General features: G+C 38.3%; 1 protein-coding gene and 1 pseudogene across 1 annotated transcript; both read left to right on the top strand.

The window, feature by feature from the left end:
- The first annotated feature begins 257 nt into the window (after window positions 1-257).
- Window positions 258-894, top strand: LOC100441119 (elongin-C-like). Its single transcript, XM_054559142.1, has 2 exons — window positions 258-474; window positions 779-894. Exons 1-2 carry the CDS (start codon window positions 300-302, stop codon window positions 892-894), a joined length of 291 nt encoding a protein of 96 aa, XP_054415117.1. The 5' UTR covers window positions 258-299.
- A 7065-nt stretch (window positions 895-7959) lies between these two features.
- On the top strand, window positions 7960-8801 carry LOC100440758 (CCR4-NOT transcription complex subunit 7-like; annotated as a pseudogene).
- The last annotated feature ends 2453 nt before the right edge of the window (window positions 8802-11254 follow it).

Here is an 11254-nt window from a genome sequence, read left to right as displayed (position 1 = left end):
TTTCTCATCCAAGGTGGACTATGTCACCTGAATGCATCAAGCCCACCCCTGGCTCCTATGGCTTTAATGTGGCAGAAATCAAGGATGAAGCACCAAAAGTCAGGAACCCATGGGGGCAGGCAGCTGGGAGTAGGGGGCAGCCCTGGAGTAGTGGTTGTGGCAGTGCACATGGACGCAGCTGCAGTGGCTGTGGGGCTGACAAGAAACTACTAAAGTTCCTAGTGAAGCAATGTAGAATTTGATAAGAACATATAGATGGAAGGAAAAAAACCTATGGTGACTGTGAAGGCCCTGATGCCATGTATGACAAACTGATATCATCTAATGGTCACAAAGTTATTGTAAAAAGAGAATATTCAGTAACATCAATAACAATAAAGGCTATGTTGAGTGGCCCAGGTCAGCTTGCTGAAAATGAAATCATTGAGGTCAGTTTTAGAGAAATCTCTTCACATGTGCTATCAAAAGTATGCTTGTAAGCTGCAGGCTGTGGCTCAAGTCTATAATCATAACAGTCTGGGAGACCTAGGTGGGAGGATTGCTTGAGCTCAGGAGTTCAAGACCAGCCTGGGCCACAGACTGAGACCTTGTCTCTCCAAAAAAAATTAAAAATTAGCTGGGCGCAGTGGCATACACCTATAGTCCCAGCTACTTAGGAGGCTAAGGTGGAAGTATCCCTTGAGCCCAGGAATTCAAGGTTGCAGTGAGCTATGATCACACTACTGCACTCTACAGTGGGTAACAGAGCAAGACCTTGTCTTTAAAAAAAATATGTGCATATATTTTACATACAAGGTTCACTACACTAACAGCTCCACAGAGATTCTCAAATTCCCAACTGCACCTCAAATTGCACCAGAATTGCTGATGACTGTGAACTTCCTAGATTGTTAAATAAATTATAATAATTTGTTAAAGTACCAAAAGTTAACCTTTGAACAATGCAACAATCCAAAAACCTGGCAACCGACAAATATAAAATCTCTACTTTAAAATGATGTTTTTAATTATGAAGCCAAGAATGTAAAATGTTGTAACATAAAGTTTCCTTATCTTCATATCTGCTTTCTGAAGTGACAATGACTATAAAGTGAGAAGGGCATCAATCGGTAACAGAACAGGCAAGGGAAATAGAGGGTGAGTAAATCGTTATATTGACCAAGAATCTAATAATCTTGTTCACAAGGGTGAAATCAAAAGTAGGAACTTAAGTTTCCTGGTGAGTTGGATACCATTCCATCTTCATTGGTGATAATGAATCAGTACTCTGGGAAATCAATGATCTCACCAGGTGGGCAGACTCAGAAGGAGGAGCCTTAGTTCCTTTTTAAGGGAGCCTCCCTGCAAGGATCTACACTACACAAGTGATTAAAAAGCAATTCATTGGCTTGTGGCCACCTGCTGACACCATCACTCCAGCAGACTCTGACAGCTGGAGAATTGAGTTAGTTGTTGTTTATCCCCATCTTTATTGGTGCCTCCCTGGGGTGTCTGTACCCCAACCCCACAGTTTTCTAGCTGGGCCTGATGTTTCTCTTTAGACATTTCTAGCAGACCATTTTCTCAGTTTCTCCTATGTGGCTTATCAATTCTCTCTAATGTCCTTTTTTGTTTCATAGTTCTTTTCATTAATTTACTCGAAATGCATTGAATGGCAGGTGTGTTCAAGGCCCCATGCTAGAGGAGTTATACAGTGGAAATGCAGTTGGTTAAGAGACAGATATCATTAAATAGTTCTCAAAAAAGTAGTGAGTGCTAATCTAGGAGGACAGGTACCCAGACAGCATTGGCCAACCCAGCTTTCTCCCTTGTCACTTACAGAATGCAATGTCCTGGGATAAGGAGGAACTAACTGTCCAGAACAACCCAAACTATGTCCTTGTTCCTACTAGAACAGGATGTTCTGCAATCCTTGTGTTCTGCAATCCTTGTGTGAGCCCAGAAATGCTCAGGGTATAAAACCCATGGCAGAGCGATTGCAGGGTCTCTCAGCTGCAGAGTGACAGGGAACACGGGCAGACAAGACTCCATCTGCCCTGAAAAGTTGTATTGAGCTTTGCTGGACCAAATCTTTGGTTTCTTTTTTTTTCTTTTTCTTTCTTTTTTTCTTTTTTTTTCTGTTTATCTGTCAGTAACAAATCTGCTTTGACTAACTTGTTGATCATGGATTCTGTCTTACTGGACTAGGCCTACAAACCTTTGCAGTAATAAATGTCCCAAGTGGTGGAATGAAGGGTCAGAGGAAGAACTATTCCATTTTGCTCTTCCTTCGGTGACCACTGTTTTCCAGCTTCCTTCATGAGCTCCTTTTCCTTTCTGCCAGTACTCACTTTCCACCCTCTTTTCTACTTACTCACTGAGTAATGCATCTACTCATTTGGCTTTAACACCTAATTCCCAACCCTGACCATTCTCCTTAACTCCCACCCATATTTTCAACTATCTGTTAGATGTTACTACTGAAAGTTTCTAGGTCTTCTCTTATGCAGTATGTCTAAAACCAAAGTTATTTTTCTGGAACTTACTGATCCTCCTGTATTCCCAGACTCCAACAATGGCTACAAGAGAGAAACCTTAAATAGTTTTGATACATCCTATGCCTGGACTCCTAAACCTAATGCTTTGCCAAGTGTGGGTGTTTTTACCTTGGTTTTAAACTTTTTTTTAAACCAATACCTTGGTTTTACCCCTTAAACTCTTCATCTTATCCCCTTACTGAATCACCTGGTTGTTCTTTTTCAGAACCATTATACCAACCTGTTAACTGTACTCCCAACCTCCACCTCTTTCTTCTCAAACTATCCTCCACTGATACTAGATTGATCACTTTAATATATAAAGTGATCATGTCACTTCCTTGTTTCAGAACCTTATTATTGCACAGAGTAAAGCCCAGATTTTTTAGCATGCCAGAGGAGGCTTTCACAGTCTGGTCTAATTGGTGATACATAAATACCCACCCCCACCCCCAACACACACACATACACACATACATGTTAACTCTTCCAAAAATGTCCTAGCTTCTTAGGGAGAAAAACTTAAAGATTTGAAAATGAAGAAAAGTGATCACTAGCGGTGTCTTCCATGAGACGCTGGCCTTGTCTAATAGGGCCTTCAGGGATGATCTGATTCTATAGGATTGTATGCCTTTGATTGCCTTTGATTAACTAGGCTGTCTTACAGTTCTGTAGAAGTAGAGATTAAATTGTAGAAAATTGATAGTAATAAAAATATCTCTTCCCAAATGTTCACTCTCTGTGTCTGAGCTAGGCCATCTATCTTTTCCTGCCCCTGGGACATAGGCATGCCTGGTTCTCCGGCCTTCAAACTCAGACCAGGGCTTACACTATTTGCTTCCACGGTTCTGAGGGTTTTGGGCTCAGAATAAATTATACTGCCAGCTTTCCTGGTCTTCCAGCTTATAGACAGCAGATTGTGGGGCTTCTCAGGCCCATATTCACCCCTTAAATCTTCTGCTAAAGTCTTCTATTTGTCAAACCCAACCAGAAGCCAGAGGACAAGAGACCCCCAGTAGTGTGCTATGTAATGACATGTGGCCTGATGCGCCATGAGGGGAAAAGCCAGCTGGTAAAGGCCACCCATGGAGATAAGCAGAGGAAAGCCGACAGAGCCTGGGCCCCTGATGACATCATCTGGCTGCTGCTTCATCGCATCATCCCAGAACCATGTTCTACAACCTTCTTGTCAGTCCCAGTGCAACAGATGTCTACATATATGAATATGTAACGTATATACAGATGTTTACATATATATGTAATATATATGTTACACACATGTGAGTGTGTGTGTGTATTTCACCACATCACATGGTGAAAGCAGGAGCAAGTGAGAGAGAGTTGTAGGGGGAAGGTGCCACATACTTTTAAATGAAGAGATCTCATAAGAACTCCCTATTGCAAAGACAGCATCAAGTCATGAGGGATCCACCCCTCATATATATATATATATGTATATATTTATATATAGGCCACCAGTGCCACACTCACCTTCCAGGGACCTGGGACTCAATCTGCTCCACCTGATGCAGCTAGCACCAGTGTCCACACACATTATCCATGGGCCTAGGGACTGGCTCACCCCATTCACCACTGCCAGCACCTGTGGACACTGAAAACAGGGGCCTGAAAGCAAGCCTTTTCTGTCCATTGCTGCCACCACTGGTGCCTGAGGATCAGCCCACCTAATATTTCCATGCTCAGAAAAGCTTCATCATAACCTTCACTAACAACTGCAGCGTAAGCCACTGAGGAACTCACAAATTTCACTAATGCTAATTATCACTAAAGAAATCACGTGGAAATTATATTACTGCACATGCCCAGAATCAAAGCTGAAGCACCCTGCCTGATCAACACTATAGATAAATCTATAAGTAAAAAATCTTCCCTATGAAAGCCAATTTGTAAAATTGGAAGAAGTGACTGTTACACCAGATGCACAGATATCAGTGTAAAGACACAAGAAATGTTAAAAATTAAGAAAGCATGACACATCCAAAGGAACACAATAATTCTCCAGTAACAGATCTCAAAAGAAAGTTATGAAATGCCTGAAAAACAATACAAAATAATAATATTGAAGAAACTCAGTGAGATACAAGAGAACACAGATAAATAATACAAAGAAATCCAGAAAATAATTCATGATCTGTATGAGAAATTCAAAAAAGATATAGATATTATTGAAAAGAAACAAACATCAATCCTAAAACAGAAGAAATCAATGAATGAAATAAAAAAATACAATTGAGAGCATAAACAGACTAGATCAAACAGAAGGAAGAATTTTTGAACTCAAAGACAGTTGTTGTGAAGTAATCCAGTCAGAACCCCTCCTCCCCAAAAAAAAACAAGAAAGAAAGAAAAGAAGAAGAGGAAATAATAAAAAAGACAAAAAAGGACTGAAAAGGCTGCATGACATATAGGACACCATAAAGTGACCAAATATTCAAATTCTGTGAGTTCCAGGAGAAGATACAGGCAAAGACATAGAAAACTTACTTAACAAAATAATAGCTGAAAACTTACTGATATCATTTGGATGATTGTCCCCTCCAAATCTCACGTTGAAATGTAATTCTCAGTGTTGGAGGTGGGGCCTGGGAGGTGTTTGCCTCATGGCTTGGTGTTGTCTTTGTAATAGTGAGTTCCCACAAGACCTGGTCATTTAAAATGTGTAGCACCTTCCCTCCAGCTCTCCCTCTCCTGCTTCTGCTTTCGCCTGTGACATGCCTGCTCTCCCTTTGCATTCAGCCATGATCGTAAACTTCCTAAGACCTCCCTAGAAGGCAAGCAGACTCCAGCACCATGCTTCTTGTAATTCTTGCAGAACTGTGAGCCAATTAAAACTCTTCACTTTATATATTACCCAGTCTCAGGTATTTCTTTTTTATTTTTATTTTTTGAGACAGGGTCTCACTCTGTCACCCAGGCTGGAGTGCAGTGGCACAATCTCAGCTTACTGCAACCTCCACCTCCTGGGTTCAAGCAATTCTCGTGCCTCAGCCTCTCGAGTAGCTGGGACTACAGAAGTGCACCACCACACCAAGCTAATTTTGGTATTTTATAATTCAGTTGCCTGGCTGGTCTTGAACTCCTGAGCTCAGGCAATCCACCCACCGTGGACTCTCAAAGCGCTGGGATTACAGGTGGGAGCCACTGTTCCTGGCCTCAGAAATGCAAGGACGGCCTAACACAATTAGTGAGTTCTCGTTCTGAGTTCACACAAGATCTGATTGTTTAAAAGAGTGTGGCATCTCCCCCTCTCTCTCTTGCTCTTGTTTTTGTCCTGTGACATGCTGGTTCCCTTTCCACCTTCAGCCATGATTGTAAGCTTCCTGAGCGCCTCATCAGAAGTAAATGCTGGCACTATGCTTTCTGTACAGTCTGCAGAACTGTGAGCCAATTAAACCTCTTTTCGTTATAAATTATCCAGTCTCAGGTATTCCTTTATAATAACAAAAGAATGGACTAACACTGTTTCCAAGTCTTGCAAGACATGTAGACATTCAGATATAGGAAGCTCAAAGATCACAAAATAGATTCAACCCAGAAATGTCTTTTCAAGGCACATTATAGTCAAACTGTCAAAAGTCCAAGAGAAAAAAATAATTCAAAAGTCAGAAAGAGAACAGCATCAAGTCACATATAACAGAATCTCCATCAGGCTAACATCAGATTTCTCAACAGAAACTTTACAGGCTAGGAAAAAATGTTATGCTATGTTAAAAGAGCTAATATAGCCTTTCCCAGACAAGTAAAAACTGAGAAATTATCATCACTAGACTGATCCTACAAGAAATGCTTAAGGAGTCCTACATCTAAAAGTGAAAGGATGATATCTACCATCATGAAAACACATGAAAGTATAAATCTCACTGGTACAGCAGATGTACAAATGAGAAATAGAAAGGAGCCAAACATTACCACTACAGTAAACCACCAGACTGCAATAATAAGCAATAAGAGACAAAGAAAGGAATAAAGTATATACAAAACAACCCCAAAACAATCAACAAAATGACAGGAATAAGTCCTCACCTATCAATGACAATTTTGAACATGAACAGATTAAATTCCTCACTTAAAACGTGTAGACTGGCTGAATAGATTAAAAACAAAACCCAGTTATATGCTACCTACAAGAAACTCACTTCACCTGTAAAGACACATATAAACTAAAAGTGAAGAAATGGAAAAAGATTTTCACACAAATGGCAATTCAAAATGAGCAGAAGGGGCTATACTCCCATCAGATAAAATAGACTTTAAGTAAAAAACTGTAAAAAGAGACAAAAAGGTCATTATTTAATGATAAAGGGATCAATTCAGCAAGAGGATATAATAATTCTAAATATATATATATTTATGTATATTTTTGTACATTTTGTACTTGTATATTTTTGGAAATTTATGTACATAAAAATATATGTATATTTTATACATATATATTGGAGCACCCAGATATATAAAGAAGCAAATACTATTAAGTCTAAAGGGAGATAGACTACCATACAATAGTATCTGGGGACTTCAACACCCCACTCTCAGCATTGTACAGATCACCTAGATAGAAAATCAACAAAAACATTGGACATAAACTGCACTTTAGAAAAATGGACCCAACAGACATTTACAGAACATTTTATAAAACAAATGCAGAATGTACATTCTTCTTAGCAGCACATGGAACATTCTTAGGTATAGACCATATGATAGGCCATAAAACCAGTTGCAACAAATTTTTTAAACTTGAAATTATATCAAGTATCTTATTTGGCCACAGTGAAATAAAACCAGAAATAAATAACAAGAGGAACTTGGAAAACTGTACAAGTACATGGAAATGAAACAACATGCTCCCAAATGACTGTGGAGTCAATTAAGAAATTAAGAAGTAAATCAAAAATATTCTTGAAACAAATGAAAACGAAAATAAAACATAACAAAACCTATGGGATACAGTAAAAGCAGTGCCTAGAGAGATGTTTATAGCAGTAAATGCCCACATCAAAAGAGTAGAACAATTTCAAATAACCTAATAATGCACCTCAAGGATCTAGAAAAGCAAGAACAAATCAAACTCAAAATTAGTAAAAGGAAAGAAATAATAAATATCAGAGCAGAACTAAATGAAATAGATACTAAAAAAATAAAATAAAATACAAAGGACGGCGCAGCACAGTGCGGCGGAGCAGCTCCTGCTCGCCTTTCCCCCTTGCTGGGCGAGAGGTGCCTATGGCACCTGGTCGCCGCCGCTGCTGCTACCGCCATCGCCACCGCCACCGCCGCTGAGCTGGGTGCTGTCTCTATGGCGAGGAGGAGGAGGTGGAGCGCGACCTCAGCGACACAAGTACATAAATAAAGGAGAAAATATTTTATGGAACAAATCTTCAATCAAATATAACATTCTGATGCTTGGCATCGAGACCCCCTTGTGCCCTCACTACGCCAGCAGCAACTGTAGCTCATAGCCCAAGAATTTGTGAAGTTTGGGCTTGCAACTTGGATGAAGAGATGAAGAAAATTCGTCAAGTTATCCGAAAATATCATTACGTTGCTATGGACACCGAGTGTCCAGATGTGGTTGCAAGACCTATTACAGAATTCAGGAGCAATCCTGACTATCAGTATCAACTATTGCGGTGTAATGTAGACTTGTTAAAGATAATTAGCTAGGACTGACATTTATGAATGAGCAAGGTGAATACCCTCCAGGAACTTCAACTTGGCAGCTTAATTTTAAATTTAATTTGACGGAGGACATGCATGCCCAGCACTCTATAGAGCTACTAACAACATCTGATATCCAGTATAAAAAACATTAGGAGGAAGGAATTGAGACCCAGTACTTTGCTGAACTTATGACTTCGGGAGTGCTCCTCTGTGAAGGGGTCAACTGGTTGTCATTTCATAGCAGTTATGACTTTGGCTATTTAATTAAAATCTTGACCAACTCTAACTTGCCTGAAGAAGAACTTGACTTCTTTGAGATCCTTCGACTGTTTTTTCATGTCATTTATGCTGTGAAGTAGCTCATGAAGAGCTGCAAAGGTGGTGGCAGAATAGGTAGAGCTGGAACGGATAGGACCACAGCATCAGGCAGGATCTGATTCATCGCTCACAGGAATGGCCTTTTCCAAAATGAGAGAAATGTTCTTTCAAGATCATACTGATGATGCCAAATATTGTGGTCATTTGCATGGCCTAGGTTCTGGTTCCTCCTGTGTACAGAATGGCACAGGCAATGCATATGAAGAGAAAGCCAGCATGCAGTCATGACATGAAATAGTCCTTTTATTTTTATTTTATTTCGAGCTACACACATGCTTGTATATAGATTTTATCTCTGGTTGAATCCCTTGAACAACAGACAGTACCTCCCCCCATCTTTCAAGGGCCATTTTATTGTCTGCCTTTCAGTACCAAGTATGACCATTCTTATCTCAGATCTTAATAAAAAGAAACACAGTCAGGTTAAATTTGGCCTTAATTTAATATAATTTAATGGGGAAAGAGACATCATATTGAATATTTTGATAAACTTTACCTACTCGAATTTGGTTTATTTTTCCCTTTTCCTAAATTAACTAGCACTGAGTGTAATTTATTTCCCTGTCTCCTATCTCTCCCTTCCATCCTGCAGGCGTTTTAGCTATTTGAGATTGTGAACCATCGATTTTGCACTTTAGAGAGTGATTCTGACTCAAAACCTCTGTTTTATCAGAAATTTTGTTTTTTCTTTATCTTAGCTGGAAAAATGACCATCTGCCAACTTTACACAGTATTTACTTGTTTTTGACCCACAGAATATAGCACATTCATTGTGCAAACTGTCAATTCAGCAAAACCAAAAAAAAGACAAGAAACTACTGAGGAGCTTAGTAACTGCTGTTTCTGTACGTAGCGTTTAATCTTCCAAGCGCTTCTAGTGTCTTTCAGTTTTTAATTGGCATGTGTAGGCTGCTCTGTGACTGAAGAATTTTAAAACCAGCTTTACACCGTTCAGGAAAAATCTTTTGTGATTGGATGTTTAGTATCTGCCAGGAAACTGGTACTCAGGATGTTGAAGCTACAGTTATTTTATGATAGCACACTTCCCTTGATCTGCTTGTTTTTATTCCATCACTGTTTACCCTTTATTTTATTTCATTTTGTAGCCATACTTATGATGCTCTTGATTTGTTGGTTACACAAATCAATTTTATTAAAATCCAAAGATAAGAAGTCTTTAGGTATATTTTGTACCAAATTAAATTAAAGACAAAAATTGTGCTTTCATAGTTGCTACAAAGATAAATAATGAAGAAATTTGGTACAAAACAACAAAATATAATATATATATACATATTCATATATATGTATGTATGTGTATATATATATATATATATACACAGCTAATAAAATTACCTGAAGAGTGTAATGCTTGTTTTTTCTTTGTGTGTGTATATCTTTGCAATCTATTTTATATATATATTGACAAAAGAGACTGTGAAATATTTAGCCATGCAGAACATGTGACCAGACCAGAGCATTTGTAGGAAGACTTTTTGGTAATCATTAAATCTACCCTGCAATGATGGACTACAAGTTATAATGTGTGTTACCTACACTTCAATCAGTAATGTTAACAAATCTCCAAATGTTAGCCACATTGGTTTGTCTCCCTTGTACATTCTTTATTCGTGATATTACAGTGCTGTAACTGGGTAATCCTTTTTAAACAAAAGATTTTTTACAGAACAGAAGGTATTATTTGTTTTTAGAGCTTTTGTAAGTAAAGACTTCAAAAATATTTTCTTATAAAAAAAGTAAAAAAAAATACAAAGGATTAATTAAATAAAAAATTGGTTTTTTGAAAAGAAAAAATTGATAAACCACTAGCTAGAGTAAGAGAAAAAAAGAGAGAAGACTCAAATAAATAAAAGCAGAAAAAAAGGAGACATTACAACTGCTACCACAGAGATCCAAAGGACCATTAGAGACCATTATGAATAACTATACACTAACAAATTGGAAAACTTAGAGGAAATGGATAAATTGCTGGACACATACAATCTACCAAGATTGAACCAGGAAGAAATAGAAAACCTGAACAGACTAATAACATTTAATAATACTGAATCAGTAATAAAATTATCTGAACAATAACAAAAAAGCCCAGGACCAGACGGCTTTGCTGCTGAGTTCTACCAAACTTATAAAGAGGAATTGACACCAATTATTCTCAAACTATTCCAAAAATCTGAAGAGTAGGGAATTCTTCCTAAGTCATTCCATGAGGCTACAATTACCCTGATACTGAAACCAGATAAGGACACAATAAAAAATAAAACTACAGGCCATTATCTTTGATGAACACAGATGCAAAAACCTTCGACAAAATACTAGCAAACTGAATCCAACCACACATCAAAAAGATACCATGATCAAGTGGGATTTATCACAGAAATGCAAGGATGGTTCAATACACACAAATTTGTTGTGTGATACATCATATCAACAAATGAAGGTCAAAAACCTTATGATCATCTCAATAAACACAGAAAAAGCATTTGATAAAATTCAACATCACTTCCTGATCAAAACTCTCAACAATTCAGGCATAGAAGGAACCTACCTGCTATTTGTTTTGTGTCTCTACCCAAATCTCATGCCAAATTGTAATTCCCAATGTTAGGAGAAGTACCTGGTGGGAGGTGATTGGATCTTAGGGGTGAATTTCCCCTTTGCTG

Source organism: Pongo abelii, chromosome 1 (genome assembly GCF_028885655.2).
Source record: "Pongo abelii isolate AG06213 chromosome 1, NHGRI_mPonAbe1-v2.0_pri, whole genome shotgun sequence".
NCBI lineage: Eukaryota > Metazoa > Chordata > Mammalia > Primates > Hominidae > Pongo > Pongo abelii.
Note: the sequence above shows the minus strand (reverse complement) of the source record. Positions and strands in the feature narration are given on the sequence as shown.

Excerpts from the sequence above, each read along its gene's own strand:
- LOC100441119 (XM_054559142.1), top strand. The coding sequence starts at position 300 with ATGTATGACAAACTGATATCATCTAATGGTCACAAAGTTATTGTAAAA. Across the intron at positions 475-778 it reads TGTGCTATCAAAAGTATGCT|TATATTTTACATACAAGGTT; the intron begins TGTAAGCTGCAG and ends AAAATATGTGCA.